Source organism: Accipiter gentilis, chromosome 4 (genome assembly GCF_929443795.1).
Source record: "Accipiter gentilis chromosome 4, bAccGen1.1, whole genome shotgun sequence".
In the NCBI taxonomy this organism is placed as follows: domain Eukaryota; kingdom Metazoa; phylum Chordata; class Aves; order Accipitriformes; family Accipitridae; genus Astur; species Astur gentilis.
Genome location: NC_064883.1, coordinates 10,716,465 through 10,741,530, shown reverse-complemented (window position 1 = coordinate 10,741,530; position 25,066 = coordinate 10,716,465). Strand labels below are relative to the sequence as shown.

At 40.7% G+C, this 25,066-nt stretch overlaps 1 protein-coding gene across 1 annotated transcript; it reads left to right on the top strand.

Annotated features, from left to right (window-relative positions):
- The first annotated feature begins 6,258 nt into the window (after nucleotides 1–6,258).
- Nucleotides 6,259–19,415, top strand: NFE2L3 (NFE2 like bZIP transcription factor 3). The gene is given in 5 exon segments (XM_049798912.1): nucleotides 6,259–6,448; nucleotides 13,337–13,570; nucleotides 14,435–14,518; nucleotides 16,877–17,740; nucleotides 17,743–19,415. Coding segments are annotated over 5 exon segments (1,695 nt in total). The 3' UTR covers nucleotides 18,066–19,415.
- The last annotated feature ends 5,651 nt before the right edge of the window (nucleotides 19,416–25,066 follow it).

Here is a 25,066-nt window from a genome sequence, read left to right as displayed (position 1 = left end):
TACATGAGGAAGTGGGATGGAAAACCTACCTCCCTAGATTCACAGGTACCTGAGTTACAAGGAAAAGCAATCAGAAAAGAGGATTCCTCCTGGAAGAATGCCGCAGGCAATTCCCCAGACAGAGGGCTGATCTCATTTCTGATTCTCCCAAAGGGAATTCTGATTCACATTTACGAAGAGTGAGTAATGAATACTTTGGCCAGGATTAGAGGGGCCCTGCCTCCAGCCAGGTGGAGGAAAGGGACAACCAGGTTTATTGGACTGTGTGGATTTGATGGCCTGGCATGTCAGACCCACAAGGAGTATAAGGCTCTGGTAGACACAGGGTACCCTAATGCCATCAAGCTATAAAGGGGCAGAACCCATCTGTATTTCTGGAGCAACAGGGGGATCTCAACAGCTAACTGTATTGGGAGCTGAAGTGAGTCTAACTGGGAATGAGTGGCAGAAACACCCCACTGTGACTGGCCCAGAGGCTCCGTGCATCCTTGGCATAGACCGTCTCAGGAGAGGGTATTTCAGGGACCCAAAAGGGTACCGGTGGGGCTTTGGTATAGCTGCATTGAAGATGGAGGAAATTGAACAGCTGTCCACTTTGCCAGCTCTCTTGGAGGACCCTTCTGTTGTGGGGCTGCTGAAGGTTGAAGAACAACAGGTGCCAGTCGCTACCACAACAGTGCACCAGCAGCAATATCACACCAACCGTGACTCCAATTCCCACCCATAAGTTGATTCATTGGCTGGAGAGCCAAGGGATGATCAGCAAAACTCAACCCTTTAATAGTCCCATATGGCCAGTGCAAATGGCCCTACCTGGAGCCTCTGGCAGAAAGCACCTGGGGACACCCGAGGCCGACCCCTGGGGTTTTGGAGTCAGCGATACAGAGGATCCGAGGCTCGCTATATATACTCCAGCTGAAAAGAGATGCTGGCAGCATACGAAGGAGCTTGAGCTGCTTCGGAAGTGATTGGTACTGAGGCACAGCTCCTCTTAGCACCCCGACTGCCGGGGCTGGGCTGGATGTTCAAAGGGAGGGTCTCCTCTACACATCATGCGACTGATGCCACGTGGAGTAAGCGGGTCGCACTGATCGCACAACAGACTCGCATAGGGAACCCCAGTCGCCCAGGAATTTTGGAAGTGATCGTGGACTGGCCAGAAGGCAAGGATTTTGGAATGTCGCCAGAGGAGGAGGTGGCATGGGCTGAAGAGGCCCCACTGTATAATAAACGGCCAGAAAATGAAAGGCAATATGCCCTGTTCACTGATGGGTCCTGTCGCACTGTGGGAAAACATCAGAGGTGGAAGGCTGCTGTATGGAGTCCTATACAACAAGTTGCAGAAACTGCTGACCGAGAAAAGTGGCCAGTGCTCTATCTCTATACTGACTCATGGATGGTGGCAAATGCCCTGTGGGGGTGGTTGCAGCAATGGAAGCAGAGCAACTGGCAGCACAGAGGCAAACCCATCTGGGCTGCCCCATTGTGGCAAGATACTGCTGTTCGGCTAGAGAAGCCAGTGGTAAAAGTACGTCACGTAGATGCTCACGTACCCAAGAGTCGGGCCACTGAAGAACATCAAAACAACCAGCAGGTGGATCAGGCTGGTGGGCCTATGACACCTCAGGCCATCAAGGAAGAGATGCAACATATAGATGGGCTCATGATCGAGGGGTGGACTTGACTGTGGACACTATCGCACAGGTTATCCATGAACGTGGAACATGTGCTTCAATTAAGCAAGCCAAGCGGTTAAAGCCCCTCTGGTATAGAGCGCGATGCGATGGGTGAAGTATAAATATGGGGAGGCCTGGCAGATTGACTATATCACACTCCCACAAACCCGCCAAGGCAAGTGCTATGTGCTATAATGGTGGAAACAGCCACTGGATGGCTGGAAACATATCCCGTGCTCCATACCACTGCCCAGAACACTATCCTGGGCCTTGAAAAACAAGTTTTATGGTGACATGGCACCCCAGAAGGTATTGAATCAGACAATGGGACTAATTTCTGAAACAACCTCACAGACACCCAGGCCAAAGAGCATGGCATTGGGTGGGTATATCACATCCCTTATCATGCAGCAGCCCCCTGGAAAATTGCACTATACAAGGGACTGCTAAAAACTGCACTGAGAGCAATGCGGGGTGGGACCTTCAAACATTGGGATACACATTTAGCAAAAGCCACCTGGTTGGTTAATACTAAAGGATCTACCAATCGAGCTGGCCCTGCCCAAGCAAAACTTCCACATACTGCAGAAGGAGATAAAGTCTCTGCAGTGCGCATGAAGAGTATGTTAGGGAAGACAGTCTGGGTTAGCCCTGCCTCAGGCAGAGCCAAACCCATCTGCAGGATTGCTTGTGCTCAAGGACCTGGGTGCACTTGGTGGGTGACACGGAAGAATGGGGAAGTTTGATGTGTTCCCCAAGGAGATTTGATTTTGCATGAGAATAGCCAGTGAATTAGACTGTATGATGTTAACTGCTAAATAACCCTGCCACTGTACATCATTATATCTGTAGTGGCTATATGCTGTATTGATGGTATTACAGTAAGAATCACCCAAATCACTGAAAGATGGACTTTGAAACCAAGTGAAGTGCAGCAGTGATGGAACTTGAACTGGCACCCAGCAAATTCCTCAAGATCGACACCTTCAACCCGCAGACCGTGGGCATGGATTGCATCAAATACACCAGCTGCAAGCTCCGGAGGCAGCATGCAACAATCCAACAGCAAACACCACCTCTCCTACGCTGAAGGACTCTTATGACAGATGGAGCCCCAAAGTCATTAAATAAAATCAGCTGTCATGTTAGAGGGATGGCCCATAGACTAAGGGAATGATATCTGTGGGCAGGGGTGTGTGTATATATATATATATAAAAAAATATATATACACACATCAAAGACAGGGAAATAGGTGGTGATTAATTGGAAAGTCTAGGAACTGGGCATGATGTAGATGGTATAGAATAAGGGGTGGATAATGTCCTGGGTTTGGGTGGGATGGAGTTAATTTTCACAGGAAGCTGGGAAAGGGCACAGCCAGGACAGCTGACCTGAACTAGCCAAGGGGATATTCCATACCATGTGATGTCATGCTCAGTATATAAGTGGGGAGCGGCTGGGGGGTCGGTGTGGTATCGCAGCAGGGGAAGCGGCGGAGCATCAGGTTTGGGGTGGTAAGCAATTGCGTTGTGCATCGCTCGTTTTGTATATTCTTTTATTAGTACTATTATTATTGTAACTCCTCTCCTTGTGTTATCCCAGTAAACTGTCCTTACCTCAACCCATGAGGCTCTACCTTTTTTTGTTGTTGTTTCTCCTTTCTGATTCTCCTCCCCATCCCACCAGGTGCGGGTGTGTGGGGTGTGGGGGAGTAGAGTGAGCAAGCGGCCTTGTGGGCTTAAACCACGACACCATGTGTTAGCTTGGTTATTTTTGTAAAGTAGTCGCAAAACTAGTTTCAACACCCTAACTCTAAGGGATCACTCATTTCTGTGGAGAGAAGATGATTCATTTCTTTGCTAAATGTAGGTCTGGGCCTCTCAAGTACATTTTATTTAGGTGAAAGAATGATTGGAGCAAGATAAGGCAGTATTAAGTTCTTGACCTAAAACGTAAATGGACTTCTAAGTGAAAACCCCCTGTGTCTCTTCCACCAGACTTCTTTTGAAGTGCATGACAGGTCCAAAATGTGAAACAGGAAAAAGTTGATCATTGTTTTAAAGGTGACCTCTGTAGGTTTGGTAAGTCTGCTGGTGCTGTCAAAATGTTATTGTAACAGTATAATGGATTTCAAAGTGGTTTAGCTGATTTATAACCTTCATTTTGCCTTTTGTAAAAATAGACCTGAGCTATTTTTAGTGTTTCTCTTATCCATGCTAGATCAGGATGAGAAGTCTGTGTAAACAGATGAAAGTGATTGCTTTGTTCTGCTTGGTATTGTGGGATTGTGTGACGTTCTGCAAAGTTAGCAGCAGCTGGATTCACCCACAACTGGATTAATTTTATTCATTGGGCTTCAGTCCCTGGTGAGAACATTGCTGGCAACACAATGCGAGCTGTTGATCCTCATCCTTAGGGAACTGGTATTTATAACCACTCTGGAAGACAACTGCAGATGAAAAAGAAAATGAATCAGTGGCAGGAGCATACTAAACTGTACAGGGTTGCCTGGCCTATTTTTCTGTTCTGTGCTAGGATGAGATGTAGTGCAGTGTTAGGACAGCCTGAGCACTTCATCTTTGACAATGAGTACAGCAAACAGGTGGGTTCCTACATTTAGCTTGCTACCCGACAGGCTGGGATCAGCCCTAACCTTTGTATTCACTATGTACCCAGCAAACTATTTCATTCAGTCTGTTTCTGTAATCAAACATAACTTTGCTGATGAAATGTAAACCCCACAATATTTTGTTGCCTTAGTAATAAATATAACAAAATATATTTCTTCTAAAATACACCTTTTAATGGAGAAAATAATCGTATGATCTCAGAGTCTTGCTATCTGTTTTCTTAGATGGATGTGTGTAACAGGACCAGGGATAACGACTGTGCCACAGCAGAGACTACATTTAAAAAAGCTTTTTGTTCTGAATCCTATCCATAATTCACTGTCCTGCATTACCTACAGCAGGTTCTGTTCAAATTTCTTTGCTGAAAGGTTGTCAGGCATTGGAACAGGCTGCCCAGGGAAGTGGTGGAGTCACCATCCCTAGGGGTGTTCAAAAAACACGTAGATGTGGCACTTCAGGATGTGGTTTCGTGGGCATGGTGGTGTTGGGTTGACGGTTGGACTCGATGATCTTAAAGGTCTTTGCCACCCTAAACGATTCTATGATTCTATAGCGCGTGTTTTGGTAGAAGATGTGCTCCTATGGCTTAGTTTATTAGTTTAATGCCTCTGCGCTGCTCTGATCTGGGTCAGCTACAGAATCAAAGCTTGTGGGTTTGGTTCTCATGCATGTTTAAGATTGAGATGATGGTACCAGGGTTCCTGCACAGGAGCCATGAGTTACATCTTTAGAGAAACAAATATCAAGAAAAAAAAGCAATAAGCTTTTGCTTTGAATAGCCAGGAAAACATGCATCAGTTCATGTAAGGAAATGGAATAATTTCTATAGTAATGAAAGGTCCTACCATTTGCAGAATAGCCCTGACCAAGATTTGAGGCTCCAGTGGGCATGTTTGCTAAGGAAATAGATAAAAAACATAAGAGTGAACCTTGTCTTTTCTTTGGGGTGATTATTTCTCACGGTACTTTTTTTCCAGATACAACAGTGTTTGTGGACGACCTAGTCTTCCTCTTCACAGTTTGCTGAAAAAACAGATTGCAATCTTATTTTTTAAAGAAAGAATTTGTAATGGGAGCATCACTTGCTCCGTAAATGCTGACAGTATACTCAGCACCTATTTGAATGCCGACATCTCATGTTGAAAACATGGGTACCTAACTTCTTTTGTCCTACTCAAATCAACTCACACAGGTTTGTCACACTGAGTAGGCCATATGTGAGTAGGTCACATTGACTTACTCACACAAGTAAAGTTAGGCATGTCTGCTTAGTTTTTCCTACTGTGCTTGTAAATTATTGTTGGATTGCTCAAGCAGTGTGTTTTAAGGAAAACAGTAAATTGAGACACTGTGTGGCTGTGTAAATGTTGGAGTTTTACGCATAGAAAAAGTAACAAAAAATACAGAAAAGACATGCAGCTGGCACTGGATGTAGGTCTGATCTTCTTCTTCTGAGAGAAGCCATCCCACAGGCACTAACCTCGGGTGCAGTCCGTGCCCCACTGTGCCAACCGAAGGCTGCATTTTCCTTAGGCTTCTCACTGTAAACCTGTCCCAACAACACTTCTAAAAGCTGTTATGTTGATGCAAAATGAACGAAACCTGTTTTCCAAAGCACCCTAAAAACTGTGTATGGTGAAATGTGAGGCCTCAGTGATGCAATGTGTGGCATCAGTCCCATGTATGTAGTAACAGTATTCACAAATACAGAGAAAGTCTCAAGAAGCTTGTAATACAGTAGTGTCTTAGCTGAAGATCTTGCAAGACTTAAGAGCTGCCCTACTTGGTTCAGTGGTTATCTTTTCCCTTTCTCTCTGAATATCAATATTTCTATGTGTGCATGTATGCGTGTGTTTATATACGTAGACATTTGAAGAAAGGGAGTACAAAAATTGGATGGGTTCTGTCTCTTTCACGGAATATACATGGGGAATTATTTAGATTAGCAGGAATGGACTACGTCGCTCCTCAGTTTTTCATCTGTGGCCTGAATCTTACAGTAAAAATGTTCTCACTTTCTAAATCGTGTGAACCCCAGGCAGTGATGCTGCCCATGCCAGCAGAAGAGGCAGTACCTGAACGAGGGCAGCAGTTGCTGCGCTGGGTCACCGTGCCGTACATTGGACATGCTCCAGCTCCGGGTGAGACAGAGGAGGAAGGCTCTGCTCCCACCCAAACCAAAGTTTGTTACATCTGGATGTATGACATTCTCTACAACAGATTTTGAAGTGCTTCCCAAGAGCTGAATTCCTATGCTCAATTAAAGAACACCTGCTCTAATTAACAGCATAACAAAGCTATTGTTTATGAATTGTAAAAGTTAAGGAAGAAGATGCACAGTGGATAATTTGTATTATTTGTGCTGTAGTCGCTAGGTTCGTGTTTAGAAAGGGCAGTTTGGGTCAGGTCATGTAAAACCCCATATAAGCACAGTTCTTTGAACACTTTGAGGCCGAGTTTCACAGTATTAAAGCACTGGAGGGGGTGAATCCATCCTGGACTTTGGGTACCACTTGAAGTATTTACATGTATTTTTATGAGTGAGAATATTTTGAGTTTTGGATTTTTTTTCCTTGGGGAGTGTCAGAAGTTTGGTAGAGTGAAGGTAAGTAGAAACCAGGTAGACCTTTTTCTGAAGGCTTTTCTCCAGTCCGTTTGAGAGCAGTCCCACTGAAGCTGTGTCCTTAACTTACAGAACATATTTCAAATTATTCTTTTTTTTTTTTTTCCTTTTGAACTCATTGAGCACTAGGACATGGCAATATTGTTGTGGAGGGATATCTGCAAATAGATAAGTGGGCCAGGTCCCTGCTCATGGATGGCTCTTACCCGTTAGCCAGAACTCATCTAGGTTTAATAAGACAGGGTGTGAAGGACTGCGTGGTTTTTCAGAGAGGGGTGGGGTCAGAGAAGAACCTCAAACATTTGAGGTATGTATTGTCTTGAAAGACTGTGATTTTGATTTTTGTTACGGTGTGCTGCAGCAGGCACAAGGCTTTGAAAAAGCCAAGTCAAACCACTGGCCAAGAAGGGTGTAGAGTGAGTCAGTGGTGTAGGGATGACCTACATCAGCATTTTTTTTCTCCCCTGGAGAGCAGAAAAGGTATTCCTGGTACAGGGTGTGAATGAGAGAACTGTTCCTTTTCATTCTTTAGGATGAAATTAGTTTCTGGTGCAAAATACCACCAGCACAGGAGTGTAATAGCTCCAGTAATAGCTGGAGTGTAAAACTGTTTGGTTTATGTTTTAGAAGTGGTTTTAGAAGTTCATTTTAATGGGGATACCGAGCTGTCTTCAGCATGAAAACTGATGTCTTAATTGAAATTAGTGACGATACTATTTGTGTCTGTGTCTTCAGCTTGTACCCGTCTCTGCCTCCATTTGGGGAGTAGTTTGCATGTTAATTCTGTGTTTATGCTGAACACATAGAGTGCACAAGTATATGTGTTTTGTAATAGCTGACGTAGCTAAGCCATTCCATGTAAAGCCCTAACGCTTTTGTTTCCAAAATGCATGTGGTTAGAGAGGTGCTAAGAAGTCATAGCAACAAGTGGGAGTGCCTTTAACAGTGTGCATTTGGTTGCAGCCCAGGTGGTATTTTTAGGATTTAGAGTAGACGTGTTGTAGACATTTGACAGGTGCCATGTTTGGAGTCACAGTTATGTACTGTTTGATTTACTCAATCACATTGCTTAAGCATGGTTTAGTGTGATTTTTTTTAAAGCCTAGCCATATATAACATAAAAGTTACTTTGAGATTTTGCATCTCTGTCCACCATTCCACCCTCCATGCTTTCTAAACCCTGGCTGCATTTTAAATAATAAAGTACTCTTCTGTTCCTGTGGTTTCAGGATATTTTAGGGCTCTTTATTAATATAGAGAAACAGCAAGAAATATTTTGCTTTTTAGCTGAGATTAAGTAGATATCAATTAGTAAGAATAATTATCATCGCATATTTAAATACACAGGCAAGGAGGAACATCAGTAACCTTAGAGCTGTAGGGTAACAGCTATGCATCGTTATATTTAATTATTAATCGTATTTAATCCTACAAAGTAGTAAAGTGAAACTACTGGTTATGTCACTAGAAGCTGTATTTCTTTTGCCTAACTTCTACTGGTGGGACAATTTTCTGGAAATGCTGCTTAATTATTCAAAACGTGGCAAAGATCACCAGGCTACTAGCAGATCATCAGCTAGTAGCAAGGAGAGGGCTGGTTCTACAGACAAGTGCAGTTAATAAAGGAGAAGGGACACAAGTTTGCAGAAAAGCATCTCAAAGGTTAATGACAGTAATGGAGCAATTTAAAGCTTGACAACTAAAATAAAGAGAATGTGTATGTAGAGGAATTAGAAGTCAGCATGTGAACAGGATACATGAGTAATCAGCACAAAAAGTTATGTCCTTTTGCAAATAATGGTGGTCATATACCTTTGCTCCAGTGCTGGGATATTTGTAGAGATAACTCAGAGTCTGACTGCAGTGAAACAGAGCTTTCCAGGGGCAGGTACCCCCTACCTCTCGGTGTTGCCTGTACACCCCAGCAAATCACCCTGTCTGCTCTGTTCTGCTGCTGCAAGGTGTTTCTGTTACTCCAGAGCTAGTTCAAATATTTCCGTGCACTTGTAGCCCTGAGCTGTGTAGTTTTAGCCCTCTTTGCCAGCTGCATGCTGATCAATAGCTGAAAACAAGCTTGCTTATGCTTTCTGCTGCTCGTAGAGACGGGTCTCGCTCACTCAACCAGTGCATTGCGATAGACCTATGCATATTTTGATATCGTTACAGGTTCTGCTCCCTATGCGTTGTTTTATGGACAACAAATAATATATGGCTGTAGGAAGCAAAGGAAGGATATATGCAGCGGGATAGTTTGATGTACAATGCACCCAATTCATGCTGAGATCAATACTCCAATGTACTTAATTGGAAACCAAAGGCTCTATTTTTAACATTGTAAGAAACTCTGGAAACTTGCCAGAGCAGGCAGCATCCTTCCAATTAAGTGTAGGCCAGGCCACCCACAAAATCATACTTGTTCTCACCCCCACATTGATTCTTGGACCACTTTAAGTAGCAGATTTGACATAAATTACTATTTTTCATATTCCAACGACTGACAAACTGAAGCTGATACTTGACCTGCGGTAAGTTGTACCTTAGGGAAAGGGCAGATGCACGGTTAGAGCCCAGCCTTCCAGCCTACGAGTCTGCAACTACAAGGGAAGTCAGACTTAGTCTCAGATTGTGTTCTGTAGCCCAACTGAAACTAGTAAATGGCAGTAGCAAGACTAGAATTTAAGATACTTGGGTTTTGTTTGTTTGTTTGTTTTTTCAGTGGGAGTTTTATTGTAAATCTCCTGCCTTGCGCTTGCACAGAAATCCTTCCAAATGCAAATCGAAGGTTGTCTTCAGGTAGGGTTGCGGTTTACTCTTTGGAAACAGCCTCCTGTGGGAGGTGTGAACTTCCACACCCTCCAGTGGTAGAAGTGGAAAGGTTGCTGCAATAAATGGGTTTGGTGGTAATATTATATCTTCTACAATCAGCAAAAAATCAGTCTTTTTCTCTGTACAGAGACCAACCACGTATGGTCCTGATCTAGCTCTTGTGCTCATAGTGACTCAATCACTGTTTCTTCTGCTACCATTAATGCAAAATAAGCAACAGGACAGAAATGATAATTGTGGCAGTGCAGTACTGACTAAGTAATATTTACACCTAATCCCTTTTGTCATTAGATGTATATTCAGACTGCAAAATTAAGCTATCTTTAAAGAAATGCCATATTCAAAAACATGATATGGCTGTTTCTGGGGGAGGCACCCCTCCTATTCTCCCCATAGCAGTAGCCCAGCAATCAATCACAAGTAATGCATGGGCAAGGGAAGAAGTGTTCAGTTGTTGAGCGGTATTTTTCGGCTGTTCTTCATCACTGGGAAAGACTAACAAGCTGGTGGGAAGTGTAATTTCAGAGAGTAAATCTTTAACAGCATAATCCAAGGGATTTTTGTTAAAAGCCAAAACTGAAAAATTAAGGGGAAAAGGTTCTGGTTGTGTTACATGATTTCCATGTAGAGTGTTTCACTGAAATGATCCCATATGTGGAAATTGGTGCTGTGAACAATCTTACATGTACTGTATCTGCACCACCACTCTTGTGAAAAGCTGGTCACAGGTCCACGCTCCTTCAGAAGCTGCCCTGGTAGTGGCGAAAACAGGTTTTTTTTAAAAGGGTGGATAACATTGTGGTAATAATCAGTGTGAACAGGCCTGAGTATATTTTAGTATCGCCTGCTGGAGGAAGAAACGGTGGTAGTAAGACTAATCTTCAGAGCCACACGGTGCAGCATTATAAAGCTCATTCAGTAAAGATGGTACATTCCCCTTGGTAAACTACAGTGAATGGTCATGATAGCAAATGTGAGACCCTGCGTCCCTCCCCTCCCATCCCTGCTAGCATCTCCGTTCATATCAGCAGGAGCTTTGTGCGAAGATCAGAGGGAGACTCTGAAGGACAAAACGGCATGTGATCCTGTAGTGCAGTTGGTGGCTCTCGGCCTGGAAACTAAGGGTACCAAGACACTGGCTATGGCTTAGCAGAGAAAATAGTCAAAGACGTTATTTTTTCTTAAAAGATATGTAAAAATCTATGCAGACTCCAGATAAATCCTAAAATTCATGGTCAGAAGTATTCCCCATCTCCTTAGGGTCAACAGCTCTATATAATGATAGGAAAAGACCTGAAAATTCAGTTGTCTTTGACTTCCCGGAGAAACTGAAGCCATGACAGGCTCCACAAATTTCTACAAGCTGCGGGAGCATTTAGTTTCTCTTCAGAAAGGAGCTGCCACATCAGGCACATCAGAAGTTCCATTGTCCTCATAGTGGTGCTGGAAGGACCATCTCCATCGTAGACTTCAGCAGACCAGCATCACCTGCAGGCAGATTTCCACCATAAGCAAGTTGAACTGTGAGCGTTTCGAATGATCTGCAGGACACATTGTGGGCTCTTCAGAAAGTTACCGCAAGCTTTTCTTTTTTCTTGCAGTAGAACAGGTTTGTACCCCTGGTAATTTTGATAGGAACCATCGAGTCATCACCCATATACTTTCTGTATTCAAAACCAGTGCATACAGTTATTTTTTTGAGGCATCACATTATAGATACCACATTTCTAACTGTTCCTTGCATTTACCTCTTCTATCAGCCCGTAGAGTAATGAATTTGCTGTGTTACTCAGGAGCCAAATACTCTGCCTTAGCAGCAGCAGCTTTCCAAGCCACTCAGCTCAAGAGGAGCTGCTTAAGGTCTTTAATAGCAGTTGTTGTTGATTTCTTATGTGCTTTTGAAGATGATGACTTTTATAAATCAGGATGGTAATAGATCATGTTCATTGGACAAGTATTAAGTTGGCTCTTTGTAAAATTAAAGACTGGCTCTGATCTTGCGAGCATGTAATTATGGGACTAACTTCATGCCTGTGAGTATTGAACTCATTTAAGTGTTTGCAAGTAGCTAGTTACCCTGTTCTTAGAGTCCTGTATACTAAATTCCCTCTCCTGCTGTTTTACTACATAGGGGAAACTGGGGGGTTTTGTGTGTATTTGGAAAAGTAAATTTGTTTTCTCATATTTGGCAATAACAAGTCATCTGGTCACTTCCAGCTGCAGCTGACAAAGAAGACATAATATATTGGAATATCATTTTTAATAACTAGAAATTGTGTTAGGCATCATTGAAGGAAAGTACTTCTTACATCAGAGTGACAGATCAGTCCTCTGTACATCTATTTGTTGTTAGAAATGACTGTTTATAAAACTAAAGTTCCCTTCCAATCCTTGAAAAGAAAGTACAGAAAAATGGAAAGCCAACAAATAAAATAAATAAATAAAATTAATTTTCATAATTTAAAAAAATTAATAGAATTGATAAAAATGAAATCACTATTATTTTCAAATTATATTTAATTTTACTCCAGAGTCCTATTTTTAAACCTTTTTACATTTGATTTTTAATGTGTTTCGTATGAAGCAATAATTTAAAAAAATCTCTTACACATTTTGAGGACTATTACAACTGCAGTTTTTATATAGTTTATGCTCTCATATAAAATCTGTAAAGTAAATTTGTTGTGATTTTTAGAACAGAACAGTAACTCGTTACATTTGCTGCTGTTGAGAGCTTGTCTTCTCTGCTCCTGCCATAGCATTTTGCTGGGGATATATGGAACTAATGCAGTGTGGCCACTTGGTTTTCTGGCTGCCATTCCACCAAGTTTCACATTTTAATAGCTCAGACTTCCACTATAAAAGCTGAAATATCAAATTTTTTTTTTAAATATAAGTATGCAAAGTCCTTAGCAGTGATTCCTTCTTACCCTAGCAATACCCCAGCCCTATAATAAACATTTAAGAAGTCTGCTGATATGATTATAGATAAAAGTTAACTTGAAAAATGCTTCTGAGACCACTAAATCAGAACAATTTCATTGCTGGAGATTAAAAAAAACAACATCATTTGGATAAATGTGAATTGGGTAATGACTACATGGAAGTGATGGGGAAACAGAGCTGCTATTACAATACACGTTAACGTGATTGTTTTCCTGAAAGAAAAAGCGAGGGGTTTTACTAACTGGCCATTCATAATTGCCTATTTTAAGATTCCATCACTGAGTATGTATCTGGCTTGGATATGCTGTTGTGAAATGACATCCAAAAGACACTGATAGCCCAAATTTTCCATGAAATCACATCATCATGTGTCTGTTTTAGAAGAATTGGTTTCCAGTGTTTATGAATGTCCATTTCTACTGCAGATGGGTTCAGTGCCTGAGCACCAAAAGAGGAGTCAGTGTCTGTACTCCTGAACTGGTGTTGGCCTCATTCTGCCCCCAAAGTCTGCACAGAGTCAGTTCATCCACATGAATGAACTGCTCAGTGTATATTTTATTTGAAATGCTATAGCTGTAGAAAAATGAAAAAAGTGCATTTTAAAGATTAATTTTGACAGCATATTGCTTAATAGAACTGTTTTCTTTGTGTCTTGAGGATGTTGACCTCATGAAAGCGTGTCAGGAAGCTTTGGATGACTGCTGTCCACACCAAGGAGATGATCAGCTGGAACTGCAAGAAGAGGAGGAGGAGGAGGAGGAGGAGGAGGAGAAAGGCATAAGTCAAGTAAATGATGAAAAAAATGGAAGAAGGGAAAACTGTGAAGAGGAAGTGAAAGACGATATAGGTCTTATCACTAAGATAGAGAGTAGTGAAAGAAATGGAGTGAATGGTTTTGAAAGGAATATTTGATTGCTTCTTTTCAGTTGGAGTGTCCCTTGCAAGGGCAGGAAAGGAACAGTGACTTCAGATGGTACTTTGTGAATGATGCCCTTGTACACCCTCTCGAAAATTGCACACACACACCCACCCCCCCCCAGTATAGTTTATGTACTTGAAATGTTTTATAAAGCTTACAGAAATCCCTTGCAACTAATAATTTTTCAATTTGGTTTAATCTTCTTCATCATGAAGTTGTTGTGTTTGTGGGCAATGATTTTTGGGGCCTACAAACACTTGAGACGTGGATGCTAAATTATACTGCTTTCACCGTTACGTGAGACTTGATGCTCAGATGTAGAATTACATTTGGGAAACTGGATTGTTCAGATCTTAACATGTGTGTTGTAACTAGAAGGCAGAGAAGTAATCTTAATGATGTTAAACCAAAACAGTTGCACTTTGGATTTTGTTCTCTCCGAGAACTACAATGAAAAGAGCATTCAATCCTCTTGAGACCTTGTGAGAGCTAAGAATATCGGATCCAGGTTTCTTGCCACTGCCCTGGGCAGCTAGTTTTTGAAAAAATACTTGATTTCTCCACAGTGGTGGGTAGGTGCAGCTTGAGAGAGGAGGAAAGCCCAGTTCTGCTCTTGCGGGGCAGAGTAGGGATGCTCCTGCCATGGAGTTATTCTGCTCCATGACATCTCCCATCAGGATGAAGACTTGATGGCAGAGGTCAGCAGCAGAATTTCACAGAGCTGTGCTCTATTTCCTCTTGGACTTTGATTTTTACCTCCTTTTATGTAAAATAACTGTACTTTACAAAGTGTTTCTGTTTCTTCTGTCACAGAGCAACCACAGCCACGTAGATTCCCTTCTCTCCTTGAAGGGCTGTTTACAGCTTCTGTCATCACAGATGGAAAATATGCTAGAGGTAAAAGAGAAAACATCTGTATTGCTAATAGGCTGGAATACAGTCAGTGATTACTGGATAATAAAAAAACTCCAGGGAATAAATCAGCAAATCAATGTAGTAAAACTTACCTGAAGACACTATACCCACCTTTTACAGCAGCCATCATGGGCTCTACTTTAAAATTTCCCCAGTAACTTGTCTGGGATATGAAAGCTACAAAGTCCTGTCTTTCCTGTGACCTGGTGTTCAAAGTCAGATGGAACTGCTGGACAGCTTAATTCGTTCAACTAATAATTCCCTTTCTGAAATCTAATGCCAATTCATATTTATACAGCAGCTCTCGGTATGTTTCTCTAGCACAATGCTGAGTTATTAAGCACTAGCAGCTATTAAGCATTTGCAGTGAAAGATTACAGTTGTCATAAATATTAGGTCAAGTGCTTACAAAGATACTTCCCTCAAGAAGAACAGACCCATTTTCACTGCTAATCAGGTCAGTCAGCATTAGGAGCAAACCCATTTTGTTTTCTTGTTTTATCTTCTGGGTTTCTGATACTATTGTTTACTTTCTGGGTGCCCATCTTCACAAAAAACAGTTATCTTAATTGGAGTCTCCCTCCTCTTCCACAGCTCATAGTTGCAATCATTAACTGGGAAGCTACTCCCTACATTCATTTTTTGCAATACTCCAAGGGCATCCTACGTAGGCTTCTTGTTGTAGGAGTCTTTCAGGGTCATTACTGTTTTCCATATAACTTCATGCTTATCACTGGAACACCTCGTTTGGGGAACCTGTAGGTTGGATAGTGCCTCCTAGCCCATAAATTAGCCACCTCCTCTGTTTAGCTTTGGTAATGGATTGCACATTAATGGGGTTCAGAAGTTCATCAGTTTCATTTTCTCTGTTCTTTTCATAATTGGAAAGGAATTTGGCTCTAGCCTTTATGTAGCTATAACAATACACAGTTGCATATTTTATTTAAGACTATTAATGCACTGCCATCTTGTGACAATCTATCTGTTGAAAATTGATTGCTTTTTTCTTCCAGGTACCAAGTCTTTACAGTGTGAGGGTTTTTTTTAATAGCATACTTGCTAAGCATATTTCTTTTCAAGGGCTTAATTGAAAATACCAGCTCTATGTCACAGACTACAGATGGCCTAGTACAAGGAAACTCCCGAGGAGAAATAAGGCAAGACTTTCTTCACTTACCTGAGCTCCCAGTAAGCATAGTGGAGAATTTAAGACATTCTGGTCTTTATGGTACATCATTCCTTCTGTGGAAAGTGCTTTTTACATTGTCTGTTCAATGAATGGCAGTCAGAAAAGCCCTTTCCTGCACCACAGTGGGGATGCTCAGCTATGGAGGAATCATGTCATATGCTTCCTACTTGATGTATTTACATTCTCAAGTTTTTTGTATCCGTGTATTTTATGACTACTTGTCAGCAAGTACCCTGACATAATCTTGTGCAGTGGCTTTGTATTTCTAGGACCTGGCAGCTATAACCCAGGCCCACAAAAGGTATCGTCCTGGACTTCAGGTCCGAGGGATCATACAGCAGCTTTATTTTTCTAAAGAAAAACTGAGGAGTAATTTAAGCCAAAAGACATCCACAGAAGGTGTGATCTGGGGGGGTTGTTTCCTCTAAACTGAGTAGTAAAGGAATTGAATTGAAATCTGAACACAATAAACCTCAGTTAAGGAGCTAAGCCTAGCATGGCAGCTCGCAGCCCCAAAAGCTTTATAAACTGTGGAAAAAAAAGCAGTGAGAATGTGCCAGCATGACCGTAGTGCCTTAACATTCCTGTCCTCCTTCCCCCTTTTCTTACACCACTGTTCTCACTGGTCAAGTTCTGCCAGTGAGCTATTTATCTTCTTTACAAGGTTAATTTTCTAACAGTTTAGCACCTTGAACCAGCTCACCCTGGAATCAGATGATCATCAAAACCACTACCAGGGAATGAGCAGGACTGCCCCTCCTAGAAGGACCTTTTCTTAGACCAGATCAGATGAACACATAGGCTGTAGTTTGATATATGCTTAGCAACGGTCCCATTTCCACCTCTTAACACTCATCAGTCCCACACCATCCTTCGCAAGCCCTCCTCCTCCCATCCCTTCAGTCACTCTTGTTCAGCACCCTTCCCGCTTCTTCTTACCATATGCCAGTGCAGGTTGTGCTGTGTACAAATGAGAAACAGTATTCAGGATAGCCAGAAGAAGAGTTTAACATATAAATTGTTTTACTTTAATAGATTCAAATAGAGGAATATTAAAAAATAAATTGATGAAGACCATGTAGGTGAGGAATGTAGAGGCATTCATTTTACAAAAGATCCCCTACCCACCCCACCCCCCATCATCTTTTAAGCGAGTTTACTGGAAGATATACAAGTTGCTACTTCTAGTAGAGGCTGAGACCTATCATGCTTACACCACGATATAAGTTGTTTGACCCAGACACTTTGCCACTGTTTCAGTCCTCATGATGCCACGCTATTAAGAACCGACTACCCCACTCAGTCAAATTCAGAAACAAGACATCTACAAAGGCAAAAGTCTTTTTCTCAGTCAAGCTCTAATATCACAAATCATTGGTCAAATCTGATGGGGCTGTTTTCAGCTGCTGGCATTAGAAACCTAGCGGCCCATGATGATAATTTTGATGAAAATAAACTCATGTCTTTGGCTTTGGAGGAAGGCTTTGATCCTGTAGAAGTTTCTCAGCAACTTGAAGAACATGGGTCAGATTTGGAATTGTCTTTGAATTCAAGTCACAGCACTGCCTCTTACTGAGTCTGCAGTGAAGGTGCTGTTGGGTACAGCAATGACATTAAATCTGCTTCTTCACACAGCTTAGGAGCTGTTGGTGGCCGTAGCCAAGAATGCAGTAAATATGGCCATGTGGAATACCCAGGTGATTCAGAGTGTTCTAGAGAAGCCATGCTTCAGCATTTCCTTCATAACCACATTTATAATCAGCTGCCAAGACAAGCAGCATCCACTCCAGAGCATCAGCAGCAGATGCAGATGGAGAAACCAAACAAAGTAAAGGGTAGGTGCCATAATTCTACTGATACAAACCTTAGCAGCTCTGAACACCATGCAAAAGCTCTGAGAGTACCATTTTTGGTAGATGAAATTGTGAGCATGCACATTGACTCTTTCAACACCACACGAGCAAAGAAACATCTGACAGATACTCAGGTATTACTTTTACATGACATCAGATGAAGAGGAACAAAGTTGCTGCCCCAGATTGTCATAAACAGAATGCAATTCTTAACTTGGAAGAAGACATATGTAATCTTCAAACACAAAAGGAGAGCCTTAAAAAGGAGCACTCTCAGTGTAGCAGATCAATCTGCCAGATGAAGCAAAAGTTAAATAACTTTTACTGTGGCATTTTCAGTAGATCAAGGGATGACCAGGGTAAATCTGTTAACCCATGCCAATATGTCATTCATCGCAGTAGTGATGGCAGTGTTTTCATAATACCCAAACACTTGGTCAAATCAGAACAAAAACAAGATAATGAAAAAGAGCAGAAACAAAAATAAGATGGCTGAAGATCACTTAGGTTTTATTTTTCCTGAAAGAACAAAAAGGATATTTGCATGAAGACTGGAGGTCAGTAATTACAGTAGTACAAACAGAAAAGACTACACTTGAGGAGGAAGACTGCATGTTCAAGAGTCTGGCAAAGCCAGCCGGCTGGAATCTGTGAGAAAGTCTATCAGCCAAGGCTTCTGAATGAGGAAATCTGCTTAATTTTAATTAGAATTAAAGGACCTAGGCCATCAGTCCCGGTGTAGTTATATAAGCCTATGTAAAACTAGGAATTTAGTTTCTGGTGATGGGGGAGGGGGTAAAACATCAGTGGGGGGAAAAAAGCAAGCTTAGATCAATGGTACACATGGAAGAAAAGTGTGTTTTGTTCTTGAATACTTATTCTTCATACACAAAATGAATGTATTTTATTCTTCTTTTTTTAGCTCAGAAAGGAAAAGTATAGCTCGAGTTCAAAATCACCTTAAAAATCACTGTGGATTTATGTATTCCTAAGAGATACTCTGTGCTTTGCATTTGTTCAGAACTGTTCTGCATTTCCTAGTTTTCCTTTGAGGAGAGAGGCCCAGGAGGCTATTGCATTTTTCCTCACTAGTTTCACAGTCATAACTCCAAGCAAATATAAGGTAGCAATTAGTTTTACAATGCATATGGTCAATCTGCAAACGGATTCTGAAAAATTAGTATCTGATTCAATATTGTCTTACCTTCGTCCTATGCAACTGAATCATCCTCAACTTCCTTCCATGAAAATGAATGATGGTGAATGAGTTCCTGTTCTGTTTCCTACCTGATATACATTTACTTGTGTACCTTCCCTTCTCCCCCCACTTGGATACCTTCCTCCAGAAGAAGTACTAAAGCTTTTCTTTTTAGCTTTTTTAAACTGGTATTTTTAAAGTATCTTCAATGTTATGGATTTAATTTTTTTGTTTGTTTTCCCCAAGTCTTTAAGTTGAACCAAATTACTATTTATCTGTACTTGTAATAATGAGGTTACACTCCTATAATGGCATTAAATAAAGAGAAGAGCTTTTGGCATTGGTATTTATTTGTGCTATGAAAAAGAAGTAATTTTATTCACTCACATGCTTATTCACAACAGTTTATCCTTTTCTTTTTTACATGAAAAGCATCTGCAAAAAAGACAGCCTAAAAGGCACATAATGAATGATAAGGAAGGAACATTATGAGGTATACTAGTTTGTGAGATAGTAAAATCATTATATTAACAAGTAGATAGCAACAAATACTTTTCATATCTTTTACAAACAAAACCCATAAAACTGGTATTAAGAAAAATCTCAATGGTCACGGCATGATGACAACATAGCAACTTTATTGTCAATTGTGTTAAAAAAACCGAAACACTTGCACCAAACAAAAACTACACCTACATGCAATACAAGTTGAAATACCAAATTATACCTTTTTCAGAAATAAACTATGCCATTAGCATACAAGTCATGTTGTTTGTTTGTGTTTACACAAGTTAACTGGTATCAAGTGGCATTTTCTAAAAAGGGAGCACTGCCTCAGAGTGCAAAATGCACTGAATTGTCGATAATGAAATCGGCCAGTTCGAACAATTTACTCTGCATTTCATATTAAAGTATTTATTTAAATAAATGTGTGCATCTGTTATTTATCAGTTTTGCCACAGCCTCAGATTGATAGGGTAAATTCATAGCAGAAACTTTCATTAGTGAGACCCTAAAATTTCTTGCTGTTGATTAAGCATCAGTGTGAAGCCTATCTATCATAACTGGTATTCACAAGGAATTTATTTAATCACTAGTTCATGAACTTCAACCAAAACATGCAACTGTTATACATATGATGAATTGTGAACTTTATTTCTAGTTCCTGGCCCGGGGTGGGTGGGGGGTGGGGTGTGTATTTGAGTCGGCATGATGGTAATCTTAATTAAATGACATAATACGGCACTTTAAAGTCCATGCATGTAGCCTTTGCAGGACCAGGTGTTTTAAGTCTACTTCATGGCCCATGTGCACAAATTCTGATAGATACCACATTGGCCCATAACCGATAAAACCAGAAACCCAAGTATTTCTGGTTTAGGGCCTTGCAATGCAAGCTTCTACAGTCCTACAAGGGAAGGGAGAGGAAAAAAAAACCAACAAAAAACCCCAAAAAACTAACCCTTCTGACGTCCACTCCTTTGGTAGCAGTAGAAAGGGAGCATTGCAGATTGTAAAGCCAGCTACTACTGAAGTAAAGCATACACCCAACTGGGCAACAGTTACAGTTAGATTTTGGCACATGCTGATGATTTTCATAGTATGTTGGAACTCTGTTTCAAAGAGAGCAATCCTAATAGAAAGCATCATACTCCAGATGGTCCATATAAAGTGAAGACATCAGCCCCACCCCCATTCCATTACCTTTAAGTTTTCAGACTGGAAAAGTATAATGAACTGCCCTAAGCTAATCCTACTTTCGTTATTGTTCAACAACTGTTACTTCTTTAAGAAGTTTATGTATGAATCTCAATTTCTGAGAACTCGGCTAGCAACTATACCCTTACAAAACCTCTCGGGTGAATTACTAATTTTGGGTGGAGTCTGTGTTAGTGCTGATGATGTAGACACTGAGCATTAGGTCTGGATGCACTACGTACTTTTCTCAAACCTTAAGCTACCTACCCACAGACAAGAAAAACTAGGCAGTTTTCAGAACAATGTCCCGTTTCTTCAGTTTTAGTAACTGCCATTAAGTTTAATCTAAACTGTTCAAGCTTTTTGAACTGTCTTCCCTTTCTGTGACTAGCTCACGGTTAAAGAAATAAAAACTCCCAAACCCAAACACTGCGTGGTCTTGGATACATCTTACATTTTCACATCCTTAAATTATTTGTGAAAGTTAGGCTAGTCAGGTAAGGGAAGAGCAGGTTTTATAGCAAGCTTTCCTCCCAAGACAAAGGGTTTCCGAAGCTACTTTTAATATGCTTCATATAATGGCCTTACACACTATTTTCAACTCGTAGACAAAAAAAGAGACACTGTACAAAGCTCGAGCAGCTCTTCAGGGAAACAGCATTGTTAGAGAAAACTTTTAACAGAAATGATTGCAAAAGGTGGGAAACCCCTGACTGAAATCTATCTTGGCTTTCTTACTATACTATTGTAACTTTCAAGAAACCAAAATCCCAAGTGTACAAACCACAACCATGTTGTGCAAGACAACATGATATGGTATCAAACTTACTGGAGCTGGCTGCCTAGAGAAAAAGCTATTGAGGCTGCACCCTACCTTACTGAATACTAACATGGAGAAAAGCATCTCTCTGAAGAGGGAACAATGAAAACACTTTTAAGACTTGCTAGGAAACTGCAAAGCTGAGGACTGTACATTTAGTTGTTGATGCAGCAACAAAAAAATGGGAATACCAATGTGGGAGTTATCATTAAGATACTGTTCCCATGGTAAAGCTATTAAGTAGTCCATAACATTTGAGTGGTAAACTGCATTTTTGCTACATTAATAATGAAAAGTAAGATGTTATCTGCAAGAGGTTAGAACAGGTCAGACTGAAAAAACACCAGGTGGTGGGCAAATCACAAGCAGATTACCTTCTCCATTATTCCTGGTAGTAAGACGCGTAGGCACTCCGTAACAGCATGAGCTGCTAGCTGCGCTTAGATCCGTACCTCTTCTAGAGAAGCATCCATTCAAAACAAACCCAAATTAAGTACTTCATTAGAATGCAGTACCCTAAGTGTTGTTTATGACAAGTAAGGCTCAACACTCAGATACAGGCACACCACAAGTATACCCTCACAGAAGAGACATGGCATACTGCTGCAACACTACACATGCTTCAAATGACCAGTAACAGTACTGCACTCAAGTGCAGCTTTAGCTTCGTGTTCTGGTTTTATTCCACAGACTTGGCTTTTTACAGAAGTGAAATTTTACAAGCTAAGACTGTTCCTGCTCATGAGCTTACAATCTAGTTTTAGATAGGGTAACCAGAGTAACAAACTTTGAAGAGGAAAGAAAGGACAAAGCGACTTCCATCAAGGTCAGTTTGTCAGTTTTAACAGCTCAGTATTTGTCCCAAAATACACATGCTACATTTGTATCTTACGGGAGTCACAAGTATGGTTCCAATGAGAATCTTGAAGATAGAGTAGGTAGAGGCCTATAAATGAGGCAACAGGACACTCAGCACCAGGTTCTAGTGAAAAACTATTTATTAAATAAACCAAATAGAGATGACACGTAACCATGTGAAGTCTTATTACCGTAGCATACCTCATAAAGGCACTGCAACTTCATACCTGCTACACAGCTACCAGAACCCCATTAAATCAGCCACTGATTTCGCACAAGAATGCCCAAAAAAGGGCCAAGAAAGAACAGACCAAAGAAGAAGTGGGGGGTGTGGGAATCATGTGTTGGTGAGAACTTAGGGGGAACAGCCATTTTCTAGGACTTGCCCACAGTCACCTTGTTCATACAATGAAGCACAGCATGGAAGGTCACACAAGCCAGTTTGTACTACATGGTCCCCAAACACTGCTGACCTAGTATGCTCATAGCACTGTCGGGCGAATCACACAGCCATTTAAAGTTAAACTGTTTACTTTTACTGTTGATAAATAAACCAATTCTTGCTACCTTAACTGGAATAACTCGGACAACAGTGAAACTTCTGCTGCAATGCAGATCAACACTAGCTGCAAAGCAAGAACACAACTGTTAAAAGGGACAGTATGACCTCTGGCAAAATAGATCAACGTTACGCAGGAAAAGCCTTCCATGTTACACTCCTATACATTCCTACCAGTATTGCTGTATAAATGAGAACCTGGCATCTCCCTGAGGAGGAAAAAAAAATATTTAACAGTACTACTACAGGATTTCACTTGCATCATGCACTCTGCTTTGAAAACAAACCAAAACCCTAAAGCTACAAGGGATGTACTGTTCCAGTATGTTCTCAGCAAATCATCCTTTCACAAATGCAGTCAAGCTGCCAAAACCCTCAGCTGACAGCCCCTTCAAAATTCAGATCTATGTTTTCGGGGTTTTTTTTCTTCCCCAGAAGTAGTATGATTTCATCCCCAAGGTAGTATGTACATTCATCATAGAATTAAAAGAATGCAATCTTCTTCACAAACAACAAAGTTCAATTCCTGCTGATTTTACAGTATTAAGAGCAATTTTTCAGTCTCCTAAACAATTTTCACCACCTGAAGCAGAAGTAATAGGAGTGAATAAAATTCAACTTTCTTTGTAAGTAACACAGGAGAACACAAAGTCTGAGTGGCCAGAACCCTGGTATTGACTTCTCTTCACCACCTTTATAAATGCAAGTCATACACTGTAGTTTTTTGCTCCCATACCAGTTACCAGCAAGTCATGTTTTCTTTCACATTCTTCCCTCAGTTTGCTGCAGAAAATGTTTGCTGGGGGAAAGCTGGGCCTAGTACTAACAACCTGATCCCTCAGTACACTGAAACATACTGACCAGCAATGTTACCCTTACTTTGAAAACAAAGTCTGCAGAGTGACAAAAAACCAACCTCTTAGAAATTAAAAGATGAAAAGCATACATTGTCTACAAATTGAGGACCAGTAATTGACCACACACTTGTTTTTATTCAAAGTTGCTAGCTTTCAGTATCAGGTTGACTCAAAACGGCGACTTCTCTCACTGAATTCATCAGTAAACACTGTGATTGTCACTTGTTTTAATTCTTAAGAACATACCAAGAAAGAAAAGTCATGAAAGTTCAACAGTAAGACAACAAGAAACTTACTCAAATAATCCAAGCTTTCAAAACTTTAAAATATCCAGTGATTTAGTTTTTGCATACTGCTGTTGCCTATACATTCCCTTGCCCCATCACCAGTAGATCAAAGTTAAAAAATCCTCATTATGGAAAATATAATGTACTTAATTCAAGTAAATTTTAAACCTTGTTGTAAAACTACTGAAAGAGTGTAAGTATCTCAAACAGAAAAAGAGAAGAATTATTTCCCTTTGAAGTGCTTTTTTTTATGTCACATGAATGCGGACTTGGCAACTGTAAAGAAAAACTTCCATCAACTAAATCTAAGTTACAAGGAAGAAGGCAAATTCCTGATCAGCTGGTCAACTCATTCTGTTGGAAAGAAGAAAGTAAAGCAGATTTTGCGCCATCTTCATTTTCTGCTTCCACTGCAGCCCACTGGTTACCTATGCAAATATTTCAAAGTTTAACTTAAGAAACAGAAAAAAAAAATATGTGAACCCTTAAATAATATTGAATCATATAAAGAAGGTTAAAGACACTATGATTCTGCCAAAGCCAAACATATAAATTTCAAGTTTAGAATAAACGATGTATGTAGGTAACAGGTTAAAACAGTACAGACTGAAGATACCTTCCCTCAGATACATTCCCAACTGAAGCTTTCCCAAGCTCACGCTTGGAGTTTGGTTTGGTGGGTTTTTGTTTCTTGGGGGGGGGGGGGCGCAGTTTTTTGGGGCTGGTTTTTGTTGTTGTTTGTTTTTCCCCCAGAAGATGCAGCTATCAGTACACAGTTCTGGTACAGCAGGAACTCTACATTCCATTCAAGTCTTTCTCTCTTGATGCTAACAACTCTTTACAGGTGGAAAGGGTAAAGCTATTGTCCTATCCCATTTTGACAAACTGTCTTAAGTGGTTAGTTTCATTAACAGGAAAGGAGGAGGTATTTTTATAAAGTGATATAAAACACAGTCAAAAAGCTATTTTAAAGCAATTGTGTCCAACAGCAAAAAGCTCAGCATTTTTAATTTGTAGCACTGTTTCTCCCAACAGAGAACAGATGCCTATGGTCAGAGATACAAGTTCTGTGAATGCACTTGCCAAGTTGACTTTGTTTTAAATCCACCTCAAAATTGAATGTTTCAAATCATGAAAGGGTCTAAAAGCTGCACATAAACATTATTTAATGTTAGACACACACTAAGTTTTATTAAGCATTACACTAGAAC